The 26,603-nt window shown below is 42.7% G+C and overlaps 1 protein-coding gene across 2 annotated transcripts in view; it reads left to right on the plus strand.

Annotated features, from left to right (window-relative positions):
* Positions 1-5,512: 5,512 nt before the first annotated feature.
* The window catches only part of Zcchc8 (zinc finger CCHC-type containing 8), a 31,494-nt gene continuing 10,403 nt past the window's right edge, over positions 5,513-26,603 (plus strand). The window contains exons 1-11 of one of the 2 annotated variants that reach the window (XM_075979212.1): positions 5,513-5,814; positions 7,371-7,413; positions 10,206-10,280; positions 12,263-12,368; positions 14,961-15,038; positions 19,463-19,566; positions 19,684-19,749; positions 20,302-20,362; positions 20,762-20,904; positions 21,662-21,804; positions 25,531-25,652. In XM_075979212.1, the coding sequence (XP_075835327.1) occupies positions 5,610-5,814; positions 7,371-7,413; positions 10,206-10,280; positions 12,263-12,368; positions 14,961-15,038; positions 19,463-19,566; positions 19,684-19,749; positions 20,302-20,362; positions 20,762-20,904; positions 21,662-21,804; positions 25,531-25,652 (1,146 nt within the window). In that variant the 5' untranslated portion in view covers positions 5,513-5,609. The remainder of the gene's footprint in view (positions 5,815-7,370; positions 7,414-10,205; positions 10,281-12,262; positions 12,369-14,960; positions 15,039-19,462; positions 19,567-19,683; positions 19,750-20,301; positions 20,363-20,761; positions 20,905-21,661; positions 21,805-25,530; positions 25,653-26,603) is intronic. The other variant, XM_075979216.1, reaches the window with a different exon arrangement.

Here is a 26,603-nt window from a genome sequence, read left to right on the forward strand (position 1 = left end):
TTGTAGACCAGGCTGGCCTCAAACTCAGAGATCCGCCTGCCTCTGCCTCCCAAGTGCTGGGATTAAAGGCGTGCGCCACCACTTTGAGTCCATTTTATTCAGGAAATAGGTTAATGCATTTAAAGGGATGTGAGCACTTTTATATTAATAAAGTGCCTTATAACAAGTCTGTTGTATGCTACTTAGTCATTATCCCTGTCTTATTCAGAAGAAACAGATATTGGAAACCACAACTTTTTCTGACATGAGGGTTAAGTGTATCCAGACAGGGTTTCTGAGTAACAATCCTGGCTATTCTGGAGCTCACTTTGTAGACCAGACTTCCTGCCTCTGCCTCTCAAGTGCTGAAATTAAAGTCATGCACCACCACCGCCTGACTAGAAACAACTTTGAGGAGCTGAGTGGTAGTCCAAACTGATATGTGTGTTAATGTAAGGAAGATCCAGTTAGAGTAACTTACGGAGCTGCAGGGAGGAATTACCTTAGGCATGCTTGCAAGTAGAATTAATTTTGAGCTAGATATGCTGACCCACCCTTATCTGAAGGAAACCCAGTCTCAAAAGACTTGTCTCACAAATGAGGCTGAAGAGATGACTCAATAGAGTCTTTGCTGCTCTTACAGAAAACTTGGGATTCTGTTCTAGTACATGGCAGCTTACTACTTCAGGTTACCTGGGTTCTGATAGACACCCTCTTCTAACCACGATCACTGCACACATATGGTACACATATCCATGTCTCTGTCTTTTGTATCTTTTTTTAATATTTATTATGTGTACAATTGTCTGTATGTCTGCAGGCCAGAAGGGGGCACCAGACCTCATTACAGATGGTTGTGAGCCACCATGTGGTTGCTGGGAATTGAACTCGACCTTTGGAAGAGCAGGCAATGCTCTTAACCACTGAGCCATCTCTCCAGCTCCTGTATCTTTTTTTCTGATAGATACCTTCTAACCATGATCACTGCACACACATGGTACACCTGGTCCATGTCTGTCTTTTCTGTCTTTATTTTTTCTACTTGTCATTTCTTAATCCTCACACAGACCTGGCTATACAGGACCTGGCTGATGTGCACAGCAAAAGGATAAAGGGAAACCATGTGTTTAGTTTAAATGAGAATCCTTTCATTCTCCCACACATCCCATTAGCTCCTTTCTGTAGTTTCTGATCACTAACCCAACACCTATATACATACTCTGTAAAAACAAGGGTAAACTGAATGTTAGTCTTAAATTCAGCTGCTCTAAGCTTAACCTAGAAATCCAAGTCCCTAATATGCCCAGCCATATGTTTTGTCTGCTATAGCAGTTTCCTTTGTTCGTGACTTAACCATTGTGGTAAAGTTATAAAGACCTTCTAGTGCAAAAGAGTCCTGTGATAAAGGAGCTATTAAAATTCTCTCTTGCAGCAAGCTTAGGAAGGTTCAGATGCTGGAATGTGATCCCTAGGGAGGCTAGGACAGGAAGATTGCCCCAGGCAACTCCAAAGGACCTGGGGAATGTAGCACAGTTGCTACCTTTGTCTAGCCATGGTCTTGATCCCTAGCACCATATTAACCAGGGTATATGATAAGATCTCAAAAATCTTCTAAGACCATCATCGCAAATAAAACCATTCCCCCAGCTCTATTTACTACTTGAAATGCTAAATGCATAAGACTTTGATTTATGATAGGGTTTCTCTGTATAGCCCTGGCTATCCTGGAACTCTGTGAACCAGGCTGGTCTCAAACTCAGAGATCTACCTTCCTCTGCCTCATGAGTGCTGGGATTAAATGCATGTACTACCACCACCCAGCACGTAGATTTTTTTAAATTACTCGGCTTTTTTCCCCTTCATTAACCCACTCCAAAAGGAATCCATTTTCCTTACCTCTGGCAAAGGAACATGTGGCTACCTGTGGTACCTATTAGCATATCAAAGCACATGTTGGAATCACAAGTAACTACCTGTAACATTTCAAAGTCCATCCTAGTCTTCCCACCACCTCCCCTCCACTTCATATCTCCCCCAACTCTGGCTAGCTACTTCTTATTCTTCCCCCTCACCCCACCTCAAACAGGATTTCTCTTGTGTCCTGGCTACCCTGGAACTAGCTCTCTGCACTACGATGGCCTTGAACTCACAGAGTTAAACCTACCTCCGCTTCCCAAGCACTAGGACTAAAGGTGTGCACCACCACTGCCCTCCCCTTATAGCCCTGCTATTCTATGTTCGCTCTGCTGCTGCTAGTCTCTCTCTACTTTATTCTCTCTCCCCTCTCTTTGCAGACAGCTCCGGCCATATCAAGTTTGTTAGCCATATTCTGTTCAGTGTACTCTCCCTGCTCTGGACTCCTCCAAATGCTGCTGCTGACTGATCTCTCCCTCATATTCCCAGTAAAAAACTTTCCTCTTAACCATGCTACGTTTCCATCATGTCAGTTTATACACTAGCAAGACCTTAAAAAAAAAATCATTGGGAATAAAACTTTGGTGTCGAAGCTACCTGCAAGTCACCCATGTTCAAGTAAGTAATGCCCCAACCCTTACTTTTTTTTTTTTTCTAAACAGGGTTTCTCTGTGTAGGTTTGGTTATCCTAGGATTCGCTCTTTAGACCAGGCTGGCTTCAAACTTAGAGATCCGCCTGCCTCTGCTTCCCCAGTGCTGGGATTAAAGGCATGCGCTACCACTACCCACCCAGCTCTAGCTCCACTTTTGACTAATGTGTACAAGGTCCTGAATTTAATACCTAACACCACTAAAAAAGATTTTTTTAAAAGTACATCTTCCGGGCTGGAGAGATGGCTCAGAGGTTAAGAGCACTGGCTGCTCTTCCAAGAGGTCCTGAGTTCAATTCCCAACAACCACATGGTGGCTCACAACCATCTGTAATGAGATCTGGCGCCCTCCTCTGGCATGTGAGCATACATCAAGGCAGAATGTTGTAGACATAAATATTTTTTTAAAAAAGTACATCTTCCACAAGTCTAGTTTTTTCTTTATTACCTGTAGGATAAATTGCCTCAAGATATCACATCAAAATAAAATCATTCCCAAAACTTTCCCACCATTTATGCTGGGCAGTGGTGGCACACGCTGTTGTTAATCCCCAGCGCTCAAGAGACAGAGGTAGGCAGATCTTTGTGAGATTGTAGGCCAGCCTGGTCTATAGAATGAGTTCCAGGACAGCCAAAGCTACACAGAGAAACCCTGTCTTGAAAAACAAATGAGAAGCCGGGCGATGGTGGCGCACGCCTTTAATCCCAGCACTCTGGAGGCAGAGGCAGGCAGATCTCTGTGTGTTCGAGACCAGCCTGGTCTACAGAGCTAGTTCCAGGACAGGAACCAAAGCCACAGAGAAACCCTGTCTCGAAAAAAACCAAAAAAAAAAAAAAAGAAAAGAAAAGAAAAACAAACGAGAGAGAGAAGAAAGAGATATCCTGGCAACCACATACTATCCTGTCTCTCAATGCTTTTAACCAACATTCTGCTTTTTTATCTTTTAAATATTTTCTATTTCTCCTTATCTATTTTCCAAATACTGGAGCATATATCCTCCGTGTCATGCAAATCAGAAGTTCAGCTGCTGAGCTACCATCTCTAGGACCCCACCCTCACCCAGTCCTCGTAAACTACAATTTCCTACTTTATTATGAAAACCTATGAATCTGATAGACTCTTTTATCTCGTTTGTTCCCCATCCTTTAATCAAGACTACCTCTGTTGGGCCCTAAAGCCCCACCAAGGAGGAGGTCGCCCCAAGAGACATTCACAACTCGGTTGATGCAATAGCAAGAGGAATTTTTTATTCTGCCGTGGCAGAGGTCCCCCAGCCTGGAGAGAAGGACGACCGCTTTGTCTATTACAAGCTCTTTTAAAGGAAAAAACCACAAAATCAGGGAGGGGGGAGTACAAAATCAAAGGGAAAGCCCAAAAATCATTTGTCTACTATTTTGACTAGTTCACTTAACGGTCAGCTAACTCTGCTTAATCAATGTTGTAACAGTTAGAAGGAGGAGCCTTGATCAATGTCATGGTTACAAGGAGGAGCCTTGATCAATGTCATGGTTACAAGGAGGTACCTTGATCAACGTCGTGGTTACAAGGAGGAACCTTGATCAATGTCATGGTTACAAGGAGGAACCTTGATCAATGTTATGGTTACAAGGAAGAGCCTTGATCAATGTTATGGTTACAAGAAGGAGCCTTGATCAATGGTGGCGGTTATAAGGATTACAAGGTCGTCTCACCCCAGTTCCAGGGTCCGGGTCTATACAATAGAGATGGAAAGTACTCAAAGCTCTTGTGCACGTGTTGTTGGTTACCAGGGCCCTGGTTCCCAGGAAGGGGGGGGTGCAGTAGTGCTAAGGTGCCTCTAAGTCTTTCACCTCATCAAAAGGTAAGTTTGCTATTACAAACGTGCTGTCTGTTTAAATGGCTTTAGCTGGTAGGCAGTCTAGGAGAACTTGACTAATGTTCCAGATTCATCTTGTTCACCCACTGCTTTTATCTTCGTGTTCTTCTCTACCCTGGCCCCCAAGTTGCCCACTTTTTTCATATTTCAGTTCAAGTTCTTCCTTTCAATGACAGGCACCAACAGGATATTTTTTCTTCTTTTATTCTTTCTTTTTCTTTCAAGAAGGGAGGATAGACAAGATATTTCATGTATCCCAGGCTCACTACAAGCACTGTCCCTGAAGATGGCCTGGAATTACTGATTCTGAATATGGTGCAAGCTGACTATATTGTTTCCTTGTTGCACGTTATAATTTCCTGTGTTTTTTTTTTCGAGACAGGGTTTCTCTGTGGCTTTGGAGCCTGTCCTGGAACTAGCTCTTGTAGACCAGGCTGGTCTCGAACTCACAGAGATCCGCCTGCCTCTGCCTCCCGAGTGCTGGGATTAAAGGCGTGCGCCACCATCGCCCGGCTAATTTCCTGTGGTTTTAATGTGTGATGGCGAATATCCATTCAAACAAGAAAACAAACATAATTATGGGGTTTTCTGTTTTATGAGGGCAGACATCAGTACACTGGTCTAGAGAAGTGTCTAACACATTAAAGGCAGTGAGTTTATATCGAATGAATGATGAGCCCATAAAAAAACCTCTTCAGAGAAATCTAAAACGATATAATGACCTAATTTTACTTACTTTCATTTAAAAATGAAACAAGTACAATAAACTAAAGTGGCTTGTGTCTACGAGCAAATTTGTCGCCAGTCGCAAAGCTAGAGTTCCTATTTTGTCTTTTTGACGTGGGGCAAACGCACCATAATTTGTCATAAAGCATGTACCGGGCTCTGATTCTTCAGCTCTGGACGCCTAACGGGAAGAATCCGTATTGTTTTAACTCGTTTGGAATCGTTTTAAAAAACGATCAATCCCAGTGTGCAACGCAAACCATAGGTTCGGTCGCTTAGAAACCACATATCCCAGAACGCCACGCTCCGGAACCCAGTCGTTCGGAGGCACGAGAAGACCGTGGCATTCTGGGAGTTGTAGTCTTCTGGTAGGTCCCGCCTCTAGAGCGGCTTTGGAGGCCTGCGTGTGGAGAAAAGCCTCCAGGGAGAGCTGTGCGGCCTTCCAACCTTCGCCCCTGCCCTCGACTTTTTCCCACAGCTCAAAATGGCCGCTGGTGTGGATTTTGGCGATCTAGAGTTATTCGAGGCGTTTGACCCTCAAGAGGAGTCAACCCCGAAGCCAGTTCACACCCGCTTCAAGGACGACGACGACGAGGAGGAGGACGCCGAAGAGAACGGGGTGGGGGACGCGGAGCTACAGGAGCAGCTTCGGCACTGTGAGGAAACCATCAAGCAACTCCGCGCCGAGAATATCCTTCCGGCTTGTTGGCCCTGTCACCTGGGACTTGGGGTCCCTATGGTGGCGGGCGCGGGCACGGCGGAAATTCCAAGAGGATCAGCATTCTAAGTCATTTTTCCCGCGACTCGGCGGGCTGGCGGGAGGGCGGTCTCGGTGGGGTTGTTCGTAGCTGCAGCGAGGCCTGCGCGCAAACCCTTCCGTGGGAGAATCCTGTGTAGACCACCCTGGTCCCCAACTCAGAACCTAAACTGTTACGTTGTCAACGGTTCCTGACTTCTCTCCTTCCTTTTGAGATCTTGGTGATTTCTTTCTGGGCTCTAGTAGAGACAGCCGTGGTGTGGTTTGAAGATGCGGGGATCGTAGTCCTGGGAAGAGGTATTTGTGGAGGGGCAAAAGCTCGAGTGGCTTCAGTGAAGCAGAGTCGGGGCCTTAAAGAATTAGCATACAAAGAGAAATGGTCATTTGGCGTAATAGTTTTACTTTTTCTATATCTTCCGCTTTGAGTAAGGTTGCATTGCAGTGCTCTGGGGAAAACGCGCCAAATTTCCCTTTGGCTTTATTAACGTGATTACAGAGTTTCCGGATTTGCTAGTTTGTTAACTTTCATTCTTAAGGTTCTTAAATCTGCATGTACAGGTAGTCTTGGCCCAGGTAACTTTTTAAAACCGATAATGAATCCTGAGAGTGGTTTTGAAGTTTGAAGTCTGATTCTTTTTTTTTTTTTTTTTTATGATGCTATATAGCACAAATAATGAAATCTCAGAGACAGATACTGGGTTTCAAACTGAAGATCAGAAAAGCAAAATACCCAAGACACTAAAGAAGCCTTAACCTCTACCAAGCAAGGCTGGGCAACTGCAGACTGAACCTCTATCTCCTCCCGTTTCACATTCCCCTTGGATTAAAGGCGTGTGACTCTTGAAATTAAAGGTGACACAGCCACCTGGTTCCGCATTGGTAATGTGTAGCCCAGGGTGGCCTTGAACTCACAGAAGGCCTGTGACTAAAGGTGTGTGCCACCACTGCCTGGCCTGTAGTGGCTTAGTTTTACCTTCTGGTCTTAAGGCAAACTTTATGTAAAATAAATACAGTAATAAAATATTACTATAGTACTATTTTCCATGACGTTTTATTGTGAATATTTATAAAATACTTTGGGAGTTGAGGATTGTACATTTAATATCCATAGGTGCAATTCCACATTCTTGTTAACATTTTGCTATATTGCCTTTATCGATTATCATGATGCTTTGACATGGAAAAGTTTCCTAATTGGCTGCTCCGGCTTGTTCCGGGAACACAACTGTCTGGCTGATATTAGACTGTTTCTGAGCTTCAGGATTGTGGTGTAGAATATTAGTTCAAAGGGCGGAAAATTGTATTTAATATTTAGGCCCAGTTATCCTGTCCTCCAGCAAAACACGTGCTCAGTGTGTCTCCCTCAGAACACTTGCAGGTCCTTCCTTTACATTCTACCGTTTGGATAGCAAAAGTGAGAGACATTCGAACTTTATGTCCTGTATAATTCTGTTTTTCGATGATGGATAGTCCTTAACCAGTAATAACATCAAGAACTTAAAAGAAAATTGAACATTCTGACAAGGCCCAGGTATGAGATCTTGAAATTATACTTGAGATGCCCCTTGCTGTTCATCTCATTAATCACAACATCTTTAAAAAGGTTGTGGGATTTTGTCATCATCATTTGTTTCAGAATACTATGAAGAATTCAATAACGGTTCTTTATTGTTGACTTATGAGTATAAGGAAATTCTGGTAAGTGGGTTAAACATTTAAATGGATTTAATGGGTCACTTCGGAAGCCAGAAAATTTTGCCTGTGCTTAGAAAAGCAAACTAAGCGCAGCTATTCATATTTAACACTCATTTCTGGGAAGATAAAGTAAGTTTACAGTTATTTTACCTGATAATTTCTTTACAGCATTATTATTATTGATTAATTTTGTTTTTTTGAGCAGGAATCAGTGTACTGAGACAGAGTGTCACCTTATAACCCAAACTAGCCGGGAATTCCCTGTATAGCTTAGACTGGCCTTAAGCTTATTGGACCTTGTTCCTCAGCCTTGAAAGTGCTGGAATTAGAGATGCAAGCAACCACACTATCATTATTTACACAATTAAAATATTTTATAAATACGGACAGTGCGAGGTTTAACATTTCGTTTTGTTGAGACAGTCTGATTGTTGCCTAAGCTGGCTTCAGCTCACAGTGAAACTGAGGATGACCTTGAACTGTGGGCCTCCTGCCTCCCCTTCCCTAGTGCTGGGAATATACCCTGGTGCCACCAAGTCTGGGAAAGCATAACACTTTAAGAAGAAGAAACAGTAATGTGTTCTTGAGAAAGCACAGCATATAGGTGTGTATTCAGCCATGTGGTCATAACAAATACTCTAAATGTTGGTATCTCAATATGACTTTAACAAGTCACTAAATTAATTTTTATTTTATTTTTTTGAGTCAAGGAAGTTCTCACTTTGTAGCCTTGACTGGCTTGGAACTTATTTTATTTGTACAGGCTGGTTTCTAACCCAGCTGCCTCTTGTTCCCGAGTTCTGGGATTAAAAACATATGACAACAGTCTTGGCCTCAAGTTCTAATTTTTGTAGAATGATTGGTTCTTTCTCTTTTTTTCCTTTGTTTCTCCATCCTTTTTTCTTTCTTTCAACAGAGTCTGTGTGGCCCAGGCTGTTCTCAAACTCATAGTATGGTCTCCTCCTGCCTTAACTTCCCAAGTGCTGGCATTACAGGTAGAGTCAGGTTCGCTTGAAATATCTCCAGGTGAAGGAACTGGGAGGTTACCCTATGCTTTCTGTTGTTTGTTCGTACACTGGCTGGTGTGACCAAATTTTCAGGTAGGGTCTCATGTAGCCCAAGCTATCCTAGGACTCATTGTGTAGCTCTGATCTTGAACTTTTTATCCTTCTACATCTTGGTATTATAGGCATGATGCTAGGCATGCTGTCTGTCAGCTGAGGTCACTTGTGGTAGAAGGTCCCCATGCTGAGGTCAGGATTACCTAGAATCCACTCTGGCCCATAGTGGCCTCGAACTAGAAGAAGTGCTGCCTGCCTTTCCCGAGTTTTGTGAATCTTGGATTGTAGTTAAAACAATGTGCTTTGGCCTTCAGGAGTCTAGAATAAAATAAAAATTCATTATGAAATGTTTAGTTTTCCATTAAACTTCCAAACAAAATTCACGTAGAAATGTTTGGAAGTGTATTCTTATAACTTGCCTGCTTATCCTCTTCCCCGCTGCTGTGATCTGTAAGGAAACTAACTAGCCTCTCATTGAAGAGACCTTGTGAAAACTGAAAGATTAACCTAGGGTTCTTTGGTGTGTGCATGTGAAACTTTTTTGTGTTGAGATAATTTCTGGCCAAGTATGGTGGCTCAGGCTGTTAACGATCCCTTGGGAAGCAGAGGCAGTAAGATCCCTGTGAGTTCAAACAAAGCCAGACCTGATCTACATCAAAGAGACAGACAGACTTTCTAGGGCTTGAGGAGATTGTATAATTAGAATCCCTGCACCCTGTCTTAGCAAACAGAAGACTGTGATTTCCCTCTGGCCTCACTCCCCATGCACATATGCACTTGCGCCCACACAGACACGTACATAGCACAACACAACAAAAGATAGGGTAACCACTGAGACATCCAGCTCTTCCAGGGTACCCGGTTCAATTCTCAGCACCCATATGGCAGCTCACACTTGTCTGTTACTCCAGTTTCAGGGGATCCCACATCCTCACACAGACATATATTTGGGCAAAACACCAATGCACATTAAATAAAAATATTAGAGTGGCGGTGGTGGCTCACGCCCTTAATCCTAGCAGTCAGGAGGCAAAGCTCCCTAGATCTCCTGAGTTCAAGGCCAGCCTAGTCTGCAGTCTGCAGAGCGAGTTCAAGGACAGGCTCCAAAGCTACGCAGAAAAAAACCTGTCTTGGAAAAAGAGAGCTGTCTTGTTCAAACCACTAAAGATAGTAAGGCAGGTGAAAACTTAGATTTTTCTTGAGAAAGCTGGAGCTCGCATCTCGTTTTCACCTTACTTGTTTTGCTGTGCTTGGAAGCTAAGACTCTTCACATGCTGTGCAAGCTTTCCAACGCGTGCTGCATCTCCAGCTCTCTTGGTCTTGCTTGCAGGATATTACATGATCTTTAGTACTTATTAGAGAAGTTAGCTGGGTGTGGTGGGGTACACCTGTGATCCCAGAACTGGGGATGGGGAAGCTGCAGTAGAAGGATCTGAAGCATGAGGCAAGTTCAGACCACTAAGGAGACCTTGTTTCAGCAAAGACTATAATCACAAAATTCATGTGCTTATAACTGTGATGTATGTACTTCAATGTCTTCTAAGAATATGTTTAACTTCTGTTTTAGTGGCGTACTGGTGAGCAATACTAAGATAGATGGACCCTTATTACAAATTCTATTTATGAACAATGCTATTTCAAAGTAAGTAGTTTTTCTCTTTATTACATATGAGTTTTTATTATACTTTATATATTCTGTGTTTTTATGTGTATGGGTATGCATGTGCCATAGTACAGGTATGCGATAGTCAAAGGATAACTGTAGAGGTCAGTTTTTTCCTTCCCCATGTGGGTCAGGGGCTTGAACTCGGGTAGTTGGGCTTGACTGCAGGCACCCTTACCTGCTAACCCATCTTGAGAGCCCTCATCTTTATTATTTAAATTGTGTCAGGGTTAAAGTATGAGAGTCATGACATGAATTTGAACCTGGACTCCTACATCCGTGTGCTGGCTCAGCTCTCAGTACCTGTCAGGTTTCTCACTAGAAAACAGTGTGTAAACACCTCTCAGGTCCTTAAACAAAATCTGTGAGAGTCCAGGAAGTACCATCTCATAAAAATGCCACCACCACTATAATAACAAGGTTAGCTGTCCGCACTATACGTGGATAACAGTTTTCCGTGTTGGCTGTCTTTGAAGCCTGCTCACGTGTGTAGTTTGGACTACTGTAGGCCTTCTGGCATGCTTGAGTGCTGGCGTCAGTGCACTCCTGCAGTGGCCTGCCCCTCCTGAGTCACTGCCTATGACCAGGAAGATACAAGACTAGGGTCCAGGCGCATTGTCTCCTTTAGTCCAGGAGTGGAATCAAGGCATTGGGACCTAGGAGTAGCTTGGATGGCGAGTGCAGCAGCAGTGTGAAGCACGATAGTGGGCATACCTGGACTTGGGTACTAGATTAGAGAGGTATTGCTGTAGTCGAGCGTTTAACGGTCTAACTTCAGTACCATCCATTATTCTACAGGCAGAATCGTAGATGCTAGAGCTAGATACGACAGAAAAGGTCAGGTCTGTCTGAGGTCCCTGGCTGCCTTGTTTCAACATAGCAAAACCTGGAGGAATCGCTCCAGAATATTTGATCAGAGTAGACGTCTGTCTTTCTTTCTCTTTTGTTTTTTTTTTGGGTTTTTTTGTTTTGTTCTTTCGGCTAATGTATTTTGATTGTGCCTTTTCTAGTTTTCATGTGAAATGGGCGTTTTCTTATGAGCACTGAAAGTCTGGAAGGAGGATATGGAAAAGATTGAGCATGTTGGGTGTTCTTATATTGCAGGAATAGTGAGGAGAAAGGAAGCTTTTCCTTATGTAATTTTTTTGGTGGATTTTGTTTGTTTTCTGGAATGGTGACAACTTCTCTTTTGTAGCCCTGACTGGCAGCTGCCCTCCCACCTCTGCCTGCCAAATGCTGGGATTATAGGCATACATCACTGTGTCAGGCTTTTCTTTTGGGTTTTGAGCCATTGACAAGTAGCATATATTAAAGATTAAGTATATGAAATTTATAAATAAATTCTATTCATTCTCTCAACTGTTTGAGGTTATGTGCCAGACACCCATAGATTATCAGAAACTGTTAATACCTGTAACAATACATAGAGCTTCCAAGGAGTAGCATTCTTAGCTACGAAGCCCCTAATGTAACATATATGAAAAACAAAAATAAAATTGGGACTTTTTTTTTTCTTTTTTTGTTGGTTTTTTGAGACAGGGTTTCTCTGTAGCTTTGGAGCCTGTCCTGGAACTTGCTCTTGTAGACCAGGCTGGCCTCGAGCTCACAGAGATCCTCCTCCTCCGCCTCCTGAGTGCTGGGATTAAAGGCGTGCACCATCACTGCCTGGCCAAATTGGGCCTTCTTTTTTTTTTTTTTTTTTTAAATATTTATTTATTATGTCTGTGTGTATCTCTGCAGGCCACAAGAGGGCACCAGACCTCATTACAGATGGTTGTGAGCCACCATGTGGTTGCTGGGAATTGAACTCAGGACTTTTGGAAGGGCAGGCAATGCTCTTAACCTCTGAGCCATCCCTCCAGCCCCCGTGGGCCTTCTTAACTACTACAGAAAACTTAATTCTGTTCATGTTTCACTTTGTCCAGGTTCTGACCACCTGTCCATCTTACTCTCTCCTACAGACAATACCACCAAGAAATAGAGGAGTTTGTATCAAATTTAGTAAAGCGATTTGAGGAGCAGCAAAAAAATGATGTGGAAAAGACTTCCTTCAGCCTTTTACCCCAGGTATTTTTTTTTATTTTATTTTTTTGGTTTTTCGAGACAGGGTTTCTCTGTGGCTTTGGAGCCTATCCTGGAACTAGCTCTGTAGACCAGGCTGGTCTCGAACTCACAGAGATCTGCCTGCCTCTGCCTCCCGAGTGCTGGGATTAAAGGCGTGCGCCACCATCGCCCGGCTACCCCAGGTATTTTAAACTTGAGGCTCAATGCTAAGTGGTTTATGCTTTTTGCTGCCAACTGCTGTTACGCCAGAAACATCCTTGAATCAGAACTAAAATGGTGACAATTGTGTGCTGACTTTGTGTCCTGTCATTGTCTTCTCCAGAGTGACCAGTGCCGCCACCTGGCTTTCCTTTGAATGTAGTTGTATGGCTACACCTAAAATTGAAGGTGTTCTTTCCATTCCCAACTTGGACAAAGTTTGGGCAGAAAGTTGATTGAGGGACAGGTTTATTTACCTAAGGTTTATAAAAGATGACTTCTTGGGCCAGGGAGGTGGCCTATTGGGTCAGAGTGCTTGCTGTGCAACTGCGGTAACCTGAGTTTGGACAGCAGTACCCACTTGTGCGCAGCCCAGCCTTTGAAGGGCAGAGACAGACAGTCCCATCAGCTCACTGGCCAGATGACAAGTTTCCAGTTCAGTGAGAGATCCTATGCCAAGGAGATGAGGTAGGAGATGTATAACAGACCAACAGATTTATGAAAACAAAACAAAAAAAATTTTTTTTTTTATGGGAAATCTGAAGCCAGGTGGTGGTGCCATACACCTTTAATCCCAGTACTTAGGAGGCAGAGGCAAGCAGATCTCTGTGATTACAGGGCCAGCCTGGTCTACAAAGTGAGTTCCAAGACAGCTAGGACTACAAAAAAAAAAGAAGAAAAAAAAATCTGAGGCCATGTATGGTAGTGCACATCTTTAATTCCAACATTCAGGAGGCAGAGGCTAGCACTATGATCTACATAGTGAGTTCCAGGACAGCCAGGACTATGTAGAGAGACCCTGTCTCAAAGATAAAGAAGAAATCTGGGGAATTACAGAGTGTGTGTATTCAGTAGCATGGTTTGTGGCCTTTTCTCTTTTTTTTTTTTATGACCTTTTTTCTAATAAACATTAAAATAAATAAATAGAATCTCTCAGTCAAACATATACAGAAAAGTTCTGACTGGGGGGAGGGGGTGGAGAATCTTTCAATTAAGCAGTGATACTTTTTGTTCTTAGGAACTGGAGAAGGAAGTATTTTAATTATTTGAAAATTTTTGTTGTTTTGAGACAGGGTCTTAACTATGTAGCCCTGGCTGGTCTCAAACTCGCAGGTTTACCTGCCTCTGCTTCTTGAATGCTAAGATTTAAGGTGTGTACCACCAGACTCAGCTGAAAAAAAACTTTTTGGTTTCTTGATTCCAGGATTTCTCTGTGCAGCCCTGGCTGTCCTGGAACTAACTCTGTAGACCAGGCTAGCCTCAAACTCAGAGATCCATCTGCCTCTACCTCCTGAGTGCTTGGATTAAAAGCATGTACCACCATGCCCTGAAAATGTTAATTCTGATTCAGTGAACAATTCAAAATTTTGTAATGGTTTGAGGTCTATGAGGCTATCAGTATTGGCTGTTGTTATTTTGTTTGTTTTGGGTTTTGTTGTTGTTGTTTTTCTTTTTTTCAAGATAGGGTTTCTCAAGTCTGCCTTACTATTTGAAACATTGGATATTTTGTAAATAATACTGCCTTAGCTTCTAAATTCATTCTAATTATGACAAGGTATCTTATTTATGGTTTTGGGGGTATTTTGTTTGTTTGTTTGTTTTTCTTTGGTTTTTTTTTGTTTTGTTTTGGTTTTTTTTGGTTTTTCAAGACAGGTTTCTCTGTGGCTTTGGAGCCTGTCCTGGAACTAGCTCTGTAGACCAGGCTGATCTCGAACTCACAGAGATCCGCCTGCTTCTGCTCCCGAGTGCTGAGATTAAAGGCGTGCGCCACCATCGCCCGGCTTTTTTTTTTAATATTTATTTATTATGTATACAATATTCTTTCTGTGTGTATGCCTCAAGGCCAGAAGAGGGCACCAGATCTCATTACAAATGGTTGTGAGGCACCATGTGGTTGCTGGGAATTGAACTGAGGACCTTTGGAAGAGCAGGCAGTGCTCTTAACCTCTGAGCCATCTCTCCAGCCCCCTTTTGGTTTTTCAAAACAGGGTTTCTCTGTGTGTCTTTGGCTGTCCTAGAACTCTGTAGACCAGGCTGGACTCAAACTCACATAGATCTGCCCGCCTCTGCCTCCCAAATGCTGGATTAAATGCGTGCTCCACTATGCCAGGCTTATTTATGTTTATTATTAAAGTGAATGAAGGGTGTTGAGATTCCTAAATTTTGAAAATGAAAAAGTATTTCTTTGACTGGAGAGGTGGCTCAGTGGTTCAGAGCTCTGCTTTTCCAGAAGACCTGGGTTCATTTCCCAGCACCCATTTGGCAGCTCATAACTGTCTGTAACTTCATTTCCAGGGGATCTGACACCCTCACACAGACATACATGAAAGAAAAATACAGTAACTAATCAAAGGTATTGTCTTGTGACTCTTTGTAATGCATGTTATTTGGTCTTAGCCATCCAGTGTTATGTTGGAAGAGGACCATAAAGTAGAAGAATCATGTGCCATTAAAAGCAACAAGGAAGCTTTCAGTGTAAGTTTGTATTCTTCAATTTGAATTCTGCACACATGTGATTCCTTTGTTTCTCAGTTGGGTGACTTAATGAATGATAAGGTGACATAGTCACATGACTTCTAAAATCACAGACAGCATTTTCTTTGTGATAACCACTATTGTAGGTGTCGTCCTCTGAGTACCATTGGCTCTTTAGAGATTATCGCACTCTGTTGTGAGGACACAGTATACTTTATTTGCAAGAGTTTGTATTGGTCCTGACCAGCCTCTTCATGTTTATCTTGAAAATTTTGACTAAAAAGTAGAAAGCAGACTTGCAAAACTTACAGATGAAGCTGAGAGAAGTAACCGTTAACTATATGGCATGTTTGAAGTTTGAAAAGCAAAAGCTTAACAGGGAGAGCCTGTGTTTAGGCCTTGCAGTACTTCTGCACAGTTCACTGGTATCAAGCCATTCTTGTAGCATGCTCTCAAAGGATGACTACTTGATGCTCACAGGATGTGCCCCATTTTTTAAAGACATGCGCTGCTGAGACGATGAAGAGCTGCAGGTCTCATGAAAAGACTTGAAAATTCAACAGTAGCTGCTGTACCATGCTTCATAGCATCCCTGGCAGAACAGGATTGGTGATAGGATTGAGTGCAAGAGGTACATTTCAGCTCAGTGTTAGAGAACGAACACAGAATGTGGCCATAGTTGCTTATACTTGTAACCCTAGAGCCCAAGAGGCGAAGGCAGAAAGGAAAAGGAGAGCCGGGCGATGGTGGCACGCCTTTAATCCCAGCACTCAGGAGGCAGAGGCAGGCGGATCTCTGTGAGTTCGAGACCAGCCTGGTCTACAAGAGCTAGTTCCAGGACAGGCTCCAAAGCCACAGAGAAACCCTGTCTCGAAAAACCAAAAAAAATAAATAGATAAAAAGGAGAAAAGCTAGGCAGGGCATGTAGTTTAGTGGCAGAGTACTTATGTGTGAGTCCGCTGGGTGTTAGTATTATTGTCTTTAGCCTGGAGAGGTAGCTTAAGGGTTAAGAGCATGTGCCCCTCTTGTAGAAGAACTGGGTTCGATTCCCAGCGCTTAAACTAGGTACCTCACAACCACATATAACTCCATCTCCAGGGATCCAACACCTCTGGCCTACCCAGGGACTAGCACTTGTGCCACATACCCATAGACATACGTGCATGCACATAATTAAAAATAGGATCAATCTTCACAAAATCAGACCGGGAAAACAGTCCAGGTTACTTGAGTTAAATGAAGATTAGGGATGCTATCAAGAATTTTTTATATTATTTTTTATTTGAGGCAGGCTTTCTCGGTGTAGCCCTGTCTGTCCTGAAACTTACTGTGTGGAACGGGCTGCCTCAAACTCAGATATGCCAAACTCTGCTTCCTAGGTCCTGGGATTAAAGGCATGTACCACCACCACCCAACCCTATCAAGAATATTTTTAAGTTTTCTATTTCTTGTTTCTTGTTTCTAGTTCAGTTTTTATTTTCAATTTCTAAATTAAATTTATACATATGCATGCCTGCCTGCATTGCTATGGTGTGTGTAGAAGTCTGAGGACTATTTTCTGGGGTTCTTACCCTTCCACCCTGTGGGTCCAGTTGTCAGGCTGGTATTCAAGCCATCTCACCAGCACAAATTGTTTTATGAGTCAAGGAGTCGCTCTGTAGTCCAGGCTTTCCTCAGACTCACAGCAGTTCTCCTGTCTCTGCCTTTGAAGTGCTGAACTTACATTGGTAGCCACATTTAGATTAAAGAAGGATTTCTGAAAGTCTAGGTAACTTTCATTTTTATTTCAACTCAAAGGCTATGGGATTAAAATAATGTTTGTCTAGAATGAGCTTATAATTATCACTTTAGTTCTTTAGACAATTCTGGTATTTACTGAATGCTGCTCTGTGCCAGGAGCAGAGAGGTTTCAGAGATAGCAATGAAAAGAAAGGCTTGAGGCCAGCTCTGGTTTAATGAGCAGTTGCATGGGAAAAGGTTAAATTCCTAAGAAAAGTCAGGTTGGGGTGTAGGCTAGTGTGCTTGCCTAGTATGTGAGGCCCTGCGTTCAGTGCCCTAGTAGTTAGTACATAGGTAGGTGTGCATGTGTGTAAGAGAGAGAGGTTGATGGACGGATGGGATGGATGTACAGTCTAAGTAGCTTAGTGAAATTCTACCTCATAAGTAAAGAAATGGCTGGGGCTGCAGTTCAGTGTTGGAGTACTCAACTTCCTAGCATGTGGAAGGCTTTAGTTCCATTGGGCGATGGCAGGGAGATGGTGGTTTATATTGTGAGTTGCTGGTGACTGCCTTTGTGAGCCAAGGTCTGGATGAAGTGAAGGAAAATGCAGACTGTATTTTGTGTCAAGAGGGTTCAATAAATAGGAAAGGGAAGTAGATACCAGCAGCCAGTATTCAAATTGCTTTCTGTGCAACAAGTACTGGTAAATCACTTGGGAGCTGATTACGGGTGATACTTGTCGAGGTAATACCTTGCCTTTTTTTTTTTTTTTTTTTTTTTTGGTTTTTTGAGACAGGGTTTCTCTGTGGCTTTGGAGCCAGTCCTGGAACTAGCTCTGTAGACCAGGCTGGTCTCGAACTCACAGAGATCCGCCTGCCTCTGCCTCCCGAGTGCTGGGGTTAAAGGCGTGCGCCACCATCGCCCGGCTTACCTTGCCATTTTTTAAAAAAGGAAACACGTGGAGAGCTAAGAGATTCGTCGGTAGTCAGGTGACAGAGCCAAATGATCTACATCCTTATATTGCTTTATAGGCTGTAATAGAACCTTTGATTGTAGTCTAAGAGACCATGTAAGGATACTAAGCGAAAGGCTATGTCTTAACTGACAGAACTTTATTCTTTGTGGAATGAAGCTGGCCCTGGTCTGCATAGGATCTGCAGTTAGTGAGAAAGCTGCTGTTAACCTCACGCAAGAGAAAGCACAACTGAGACCAGCATGGTAGTTACGGTGATGCGTGTCTGAAACCTTGATACACTTGGCAGTAAAACCAGTCAAATGTGTTCCTGAGTTAGCTGAGGAATAAGAGAGCTCCTGAGAGAATAGTCAGAACTTAGGCTTGACATAGGAAAGTGGGAGGTATGGGGAGGAGCAGGTTTGGAAAGGCTGGGAATTGGTTGCCTCTTTTGTTTTGTTTTTAATTTACTTACTTTGGGTTTTCTGTTGTTGTTTTTAAGACAGTCTTGCTGTGTATCTCCAGCTGGCCTCGAACTGTGGTCCTCCTGTCTCAGCCTCCCAAGTGCTGGGATTGCAGGCAGTTGTCACCCTAGCTGGCTTCCAGTGCCATTTTAAATAGGTGAGTTGGAGATACCTACATGTCCAGAAAGAGGGGCCATGGTGGAGCTAAGGGATCACAGCTCACTTTGAACAGGGGGTGGGGGGTCATCAACATAGAAATTATTTCTCATACCCTAGACCTGGGTGAGTCGCCTAGGAAGTAAGAATGGAAAAGATGTTTAAGGACGTCTGGGAAGATGAGAGATACAGGGGAGGGGAGATTTCATCTGTAAGAAGAACTGAAGTGGCATCCCGAAAACCTTCCAGAGTTGGAAAATGTTTGTAGAAGGAAGGAAGTGCTGTGTCAGCACTTGCTGATAGGTTGAGAGATGAGGATTGACAGTTCCCTAAAGGACTAAAGTGCAGAGACGTCCTTGGCTCCATCGTCCAGCTAGTGTGACGGGAGTGCAGCATGGCCGGAGGTGGTGGAGAGAGACTGACAGTGTCGTTTAAGAGCAGGAGGGATGTATGCTAGATAAATCCCTGAAGACAGCGTGCGACCCTTAATAAATCCTGGCTTGGGGGCAAGAAAACTGTAAAAAGCATTCTGGAGGTAGGGAAACTTGCATGTAGAGTTGACATAGGAGATACTAGGGAGTTAGTATTGGTTTGCAGGAAAATGTTCTTAGTTCATACTGAGCGTTTAAGGGTAAGTGATACTCTCTGTAACTGACTTAAATGGTTAAGTAAAGAGTATGTGTGTGTATATGTAGATATGAAAAGAGTCATGCCCCCCAAAAATTTAGATTAATATTTATTCAGTCTGCGAGCAGGATGCATGAATATTCATTGTACTGCATTTTCAACCTGTCTGTAAGAAATGGCTGCAAAAACTCAATAGGAAACAAAGTAAATAGGAACCAGGGAACTGGAAACAATAAGTGTAGCCTCTGAGGGTCTTGTTGCAGACACATGAGTACTAGAGGGACCTGTGAGAGTCAGGTTTGGCTGAGACAGAATTGTCTATAGTACTAACAGTGCCCATGAAAGCTCACGGGGTCCAGTTCCAGTCTAGAACTTTATTTCTCATAGCTTCATTCAAGTCAAACGGGTAATGGGTAATCATAGACTTACATTATCATAGACTTACATTACTTAATGTCTTTTTTTTCTGCTTAAATAGCAATATTTTTTGACTTGTTTTCTGCAGGTTGTAGGAAGTGTCCTGTATTTTACTAATTTTTGCCTTGATAAATTGGGGCAACCGCTACTAAATGAAAACCCTCAGCTTACGGAAGGATGGGAAATACCCAAGTATCCTACATAGTGAATGAAGATCTTTTATGCATCTTGCCACTAAGTTCACCTTTAAAAAAAGCTTACCAAATTTTGCAGACTATGATAACTATTCCTTAATAAAATTCACTAAAGGTACCAGCAAGTCTTCAGCCACATTGTTTCTCTAGAAGGGCAAGAAATGCAAGTAAAGGCAAAAAGGTTTGTGTGGGGCGTTGTCTTGTTTTACTCTTTGTTTTCCAATATCAGAACCATAAACTTTTATCAACTCCTTAAAGTTTATATTCATAATTGCTAATTTGATATAAATTACACATTGAGCTAGAATTCTGATATCAGGAGATACATGTTAAATGTTTAAATTGACCATTCATTTCTTGGAATGCAGGCCCAGTGCTTGGGAGGGTGGAAAGAAGTTATTACTGGTGTCAGTGTGGTTACGGTCTTAGAACCATCCGCCTCCTTCCCATGCTCTGTTTGCTTTGGTTCTTGTGTTATTAACCACTGAAAAAAGTTGAGGCAGCATACCAATCTGGAACAGGCTGGTTTGGGTTAAAACGACTACAAAGTGCTGTTTAGTAACTGAGTGTAAGATACACTGCTGAGCTCAACAATTGCAGATACAGTGCGCCTCGCCTTCTGCTGTCTCTGGCACGCCGCTGGCCTCTAGAATGCAGTCATTTGCTTTTCTGTTGTCATTTACATTATGAAAATCTTTGGGTTTCTGTTTTGTTTTGTGTTCTGATCTAATAGGCCAAGGCCTCATTGTTTCAATTGTGGTTCTGAAGAGCATCAGATGAAGGAGTGCCCAATGGTAAATCTCTTTCCCATAAGCAGCCTTTGAACGAGAGCTGGTGGGTGTTATGTGCATGTGTGGCCTGGGTGGTGTGCATGAACTTCCTGTGCTACACATTTCAAATTCATGTTTATACTTAAGACATTGAATTTTTTAAAGAAAATAGCGATACTCTATTTGAGGTGAGTGATGTATGAGTTAATTTTCAAACAGTTTATTTTAAAAAGTTAATTTTGGGTTCTGATAACATTAAAATAATAGTGACTATTCTTGCTTGATTTCAAAATTGTCTGCTTTTGTGCATATAGTCCACATTAAAACTAGAGCAATCTATGCTTTACATTTTAAAAAGTGAATATTTGCAGTAAATTTCTGAATCACTTGATATCATTCTTTTCAAACGTTATTATGATTTAGCCCCGGAATGCTGCTCGAATAAGTGAAAAGAGAAAAGAGTATATGGATGCCTGTGGTGAGGCAAACAATCAGAGTTTCCAGCAGCGGTACCATGCAGAAGAAGTAGAAGAGAGATTTGGACGATTCAAGCCAGGAGTTATTAGGTACCACTGTTGTTTTACCATGGAGTGTCTTTTTTTTTTTTCTTAGTATTTAGAACATTTTATGTTTCTTCTGAGGACTACAAGAATGTAAGTGTAAACCAGGTGGTGGTGCACGCCCTTAATCCCAGCACTGGGAAGGCAGAGGCAGGAGGATCTCTTGATTTTGAAGCCAGCCTCATCTACAGGACAGTCAGGGCTACACAGAGAAACCATGTCTTGAAAAACGAAATAACAAAAGAATAAGCATGCGGTGACATGTCTGTACAGAATGCATCCATTCATTCAAACCTGTGCTTGATATGTCTTCATGCTCTGAAATATGGGACAGAAATGTTTTAGCTAGGTATGGTTGCTTACACCTGTGATCCCGCATGTGACTGAAGCAGGACAGTCCCCATAAGTTCTGAGTGAGCCTGGGCTACAGAGTAAGAGCTCTATCCTAAGAAAAATATGGTTCTAGAGAGAAGGCTTAAAGGTAAGAGCACTGACTGTTCTTCCAGTGGACCCAGGTTCAATTCCTAGCACTCACAGGATAGCTCAGAACCATATCTGTGACCCAGTTCCTAGGGATCTGAAGACTTCTGCCCTCCGTGGGCACCACGTACATACATGTTACACAGGCATACATATAGTCACAAACCCTCACACACATAAAAAATAATTATGATGATGATACTTTAAAAAAAGAAAAATGCCAATATAGTGTTTTCATGCAAATCTGAATTCATCATCTTTCCTCCCCTTTCTTTTTACTTAGTGAGGAACTTCAGGATGCACTGGGTGTGTCAGACAAGAGTCTTCCCCCTTTCATCTACCGCATGCGCCAGCTGGGCTACCCTCCAGGCTGGCTCAAGGAGGCTGAACTGGAGACTTCAGGGCTTGCACTCTATGATGGAAATGGTACCGTATATTAGCATCAAGAAGTCAGTTTATGGGTCCCTCTCATCCCCCTTTTTTAATTATGACTGTTAGCTAGGCCTTTAAGAGAGCATTTGGGAGGAAGAGGCAGGCAGATATCAGTGAGTTTGAAGCCAGCTTGGTCTACTTGGCACAACCCTGTCTGAAAAGAATCACAGGAAAATGACAGGAGTGCCAGGCCTGTTTAATGTGTGCTGAGACAGCTAAAACTGTCATCATGACATCTCCACATTTCCTGTTTTACAAGGAAGGAACTGAAGCTTCAGCGAACATACAGAATTATCAGGCGGTTTGGCTGGATGTGACGGTGCACATTTGTTATCCCAGCACTTAGACAGAAGCAGGAGGATTGAGAGTTTGAGGCCATTCTGCCTGAGATGCTTAGCAAGATCCTGTCTTTTAAGGGGGGCGGGAGAGTTAGACATGTGCCATAGGCCTTTAATCCCAGTATTCAGGTCTCTGAGTTTGAGACTAGCGTGGTCTTCAAATTGAGTTCCAGGACAGCCAGAACTGTTACACAGTGAAACCCAAAAAACACAAAAAGGGGGGGTGAGGTGGGAGAAAGGAAGAACATGAAAGAAAAAGTATTAGGTAGGGGCTAGGGAGATTGCTCGGTGGGAAAGGGTGCTTGCTATACAAGTTTAGCATCCAGGAAGGAAAGAACTGCCTCTGTAGAGTTGTCCTTTGACCTCCACATGTATATTATGGTACATCTGCTTACTCATATCATGCACACACACAACAACAATAATTTTCCTTTAGTTAAAAAGAAATATCAGGGCTGGGCAATGGTGGTGCACGCCTTTTATTCCATCACTCGGGAAGCAGAAGCAGGTGGATCTGAGTTCGAGACCAGCCTGGTCTACATAGCAAGTTCCAGGACTTTCTTCAAAGCTACAGAGAAACCCTGTCTCAAAAAAAAAGTATCAAACAACAGGCCAGACAGTAATGTCTATGAGTTTGAGGCCAGCCTAGTCTACACAGAGGAAACCCTGTCATGAAAAAGAAGGAATATCAGAACGTTATTTTGGCTTGGTGTGTGTTCACTGAAGCCAGTGTGGAAAGCCTACAGGTAGTCTTGAAGTTTTAGCTTTCTTAGCATTGGTAATGTACAGCAATCAATGGGCCTTCTACAGTGGTGTGGGAGGAAAGACAAAGGGAATTGGCTGGGGGTAGCTCCTTGGCAGAAGTAACATGAGAGGGCTGGAGAGATGGCTCAGAGGTTAAGAACACTGACTGCTCTTCAAGAGGTCCTGAATTCAATTCCCAGCAACCACATGGTGGCTTACAACCATCTATAATGAGATCTGGTGCCCTTTTCTGGCCTGCAGGCACTCTATACTTAATAAATGAATGAATGAAGGAAGGAAGGAAACAAAGAAAGAGAGACCATGAGAGACCCATGAATCACAATTAGTAAAAACTCAGAGACAGAAATTGGGGTTCAACTTGAAGGTCAGAAAAGCAAAACAGCCAATCACTGGCTCTTACCTCTACCTCAGTCCAAAATGGTGATCCTGCCTCCAGGAATCTCAGAATGAGACTGAGAGCTGTCTCTCATTTTGTAATCCTCTCTAGTTCTGGGATTAAGGGCGGGCACCATTACCACGTGGTTTCGATGGCAAGCTAGTGTGGCTACTGGGATAAAAGCGTGTGTCATCACTGCCTGGTTTGTAAGGCTGGCCAGTGTGACTGTATTACTTTTCTGATCTTCAGGCAAGCTTTATTTATTAAAAATACAAATGAAATGCTACTACACCCTGTCTCAAAAACAAAGGCAACAGTCACTTGTTACTGTACCTGATGACCTGTTTTTTGGTCCTCAGGATCCACATGGTAGAGGCGAGACCTAGCTTAACAGATTTTCACTGATTTTCACACACCCACCATGGCACAAATGTTTTAAGAAATTAGGGTTGTTTGTTGTGTTTTATTTTTAGGTTTTTGTTTTTGAGATGGGGTTACTCTGTAACTTTGGAGCTTGTCCTAGAACTTGCTTTGTAGACCAGGCTAAGAATTTAGTTTTGTTTTTTAGAAACAGGATCTGTTGGAGTTTTTTGGTTGTGGTTGCTTTTTTTCTTTCTTTCTTTCTTTCTATCTATCTATCTATCTATCTATCTATCTATCTATCTATCTATCTATTTATTTATAATGTCTACAATATTCTGTCTGTGTGTATGCCTGCAGGCCAGAAGAGGGCACCAGACCCCATTACAGATGGTTGTGAGCCACCATGTGGTTGCTGGGACTTGAACTCAGGATCTTTGGAAGAGCAGGCAATGCCCTTAACCTCTGAGCCATCTCTCCAGCCCTTGTTTTTGCTTTTCTTGTTTTTTTGATTTTCGAGACAGGGTTTTTCTGTAGCTTTTGGTTCCTGTCCTGGAACTAGCTCTTGTAGACCAGGCTGGCCTCGAACTCACAGGGATCCGCCTGCCTCTACCTCCCTAGTGCTGGGATTAAAGGCATGCGCCACCACTGCCCGGCTTGTTTTTGTTTTTTGAGACAGGGTTTCTCTGTGTAACTTTGGAGCTTGTTCTGGAACTCACTTGGTAAACCAGGCTGGCCTCGAACTCACAGAGATCTGCCTGCTTTTGTTTCTCAGATGCTGGGATTAAAAGCTAAAGGCGTGTGCCCCCACTGCCTGACAGAAACAGGATCTGTTGTTTATTTTGTTTTTGGGTTTTCAAAACAGGGTTTCTCTGCATAGCCCTGGCTGTCCTGGAACTTGCTCCATTGACTAGGCCTGGCCTCCAATTGAACTGTTTCTGCTTATTTATTTATTTATTTATTTATTTATTTATTAATGTATACAATATTCTGTCTGTGTGTATGCCCACAGGCCAGAGGAGGGTACCAGACCCCATTACAGATGGTTGTGAGCCACCATGTGGTTGCTGGTAATTGAACTCAGGACCTTTGGAAGAGCAGGCAATGCTCTTAACCTCTGAGCCATCTCTCCAGCCCCTGTTTCTGCTTTTTAAGTGCTGGTATTAAAAGTGTGAGCCAGCACTGCCTGGCTAAATCTTTGTTTTTTGAGACAGAATCGATATCCCAGGCTGGCCTGGAACTTGTGAGTGAAAGCTGACCTTGAATCCTGACTTAATCTCTTATTGTCGGGTCACAAGCCGTCATGCTTAGAGCCTATTTAAAAGTTGCAATGGTTCAGAAAAATGATAGCGATCAATATAGTGATACATTATTTGTGTTTTAATAAATAAAACTTGCCTGAAGATCAGACGGCTAAGCAGCCATACAGCCACACAGCCCAGGAAGTGGTGGCGCGTACCTTGAACTCTCTGTGAGTTCAAGGCCACCCTAGGCTACTCAAGATTGAATCTTTTAAAATGAGAAACAGATCCCAGTGCTAGGGAGGTGGTGGAGACAGGAGTGATGTGACCGGACAGAGAGGAATATAAAGGGGAAAAGACAGGAACTCAATGGAGTCTGAAGTTGGTAGAGAGCATTGTAGGATCTCCCCTTTGTTTGTGTGAGCCTTGGTAGAAGTAAGATCTCTTTAGTGGCTTGGCTGCTTTGGTTTTTTTTGATCTTCAGCTTGAACCCCAATATCTGTCTCTGGGTTTTTATTATTTGTACTACAACCCTAGACCAATTCTGAATTCTGATACAGTATCTCAGCACTTTCTTTGTGTTATTTGATGTGGGGGAGATGTTTTTGTCTAGCTTTTTAATATTTTCTCTGGTCTCTAGAAGATGATGCTGATGGAGAAACAGAAACTGGAGAAATACAGAATAAAAATGTCACTTATGATCTGTCAAAATTGGTAAACTATCCTGGTTTTAATATATCTACTCCCAGAGGTATTCCAGATGTAAGTATACATTGAACAATTTTTCTTCTGAACTGTGATAATATTAAAGATTTTCAAAATACTAAAGTATGTAGCAGTTTGTTACTTAAGCAAATGAATTTGTAGCTGGACACGTGTAATCACGGCACATAAGAAGGGGGCAAAGTGAAGTGAGTTTTTACTGACATGTTTTAACAGTTTATTTGTTAGATCTCATGTTACAGGCTGGCCTTGATGGGCCTGCCTTCACTCCCAGATTCCAGGATTGTCGGTGTGCATGCATCCAGCTCTGATTTGGGTTCTGCAGCCAAACTCAGATTATCAGGCTGCAACTCTTTATGCACTAATTCTCCCAGATCCTATATGGAGCTTTTTAACTTCCATTTTTCAGTACTAGAAATTGGATTCAGAACCTCTTATATGCTAGTACCACACTGTCACTGAGCTACATCCCAATCTTAGTTTCTCTTGTTAATTAGAATATTAAGTGTAAAACTGTATTATCAGAGTTGTGGGGATTTTCTGGCACTATTTCCTAAGCAAAGGAGCAGAGGTCAATTGTTAGGCTCTATAATCTTAACTTTGCGCAAGCTCAGCTGGAGTCTGAACCTCAGTGTGGTGTTGTATGGTGGCATGCCTTTAATCTGACTTTGACAGGTAGAGGAAGTTGATCTGTGAGATAGCGTTTCTCTGTGTAGCCCTGACAGTCCTGGAATTCATTTTGTAGACCAGGCTTACCTTGAACTCAGATCCTCCTCTTTGCCTCCCAAGTGATGGGATTAAAGGTGTGTGCCACCACCATCACCACCACCTGGTTTGTTTGGGGTGTTTTATGATGCAATGATGTTCCTTTTGCATCTTCTACGCCCTGGGATCCAAGAGTCTGCTATTTAGTCTAGTTTTACAGTTTTTATTATTATTTTCTAGTTTACAAATGGAGTAATGGGATTTTTCTGTGACATTTGGTTGTTT

This window comes from Microtus pennsylvanicus, chromosome 1, assembly GCF_037038515.1.
Source record: "Microtus pennsylvanicus isolate mMicPen1 chromosome 1, mMicPen1.hap1, whole genome shotgun sequence".
NCBI lineage: Eukaryota > Metazoa > Chordata > Mammalia > Rodentia > Cricetidae > Microtus > Microtus pennsylvanicus.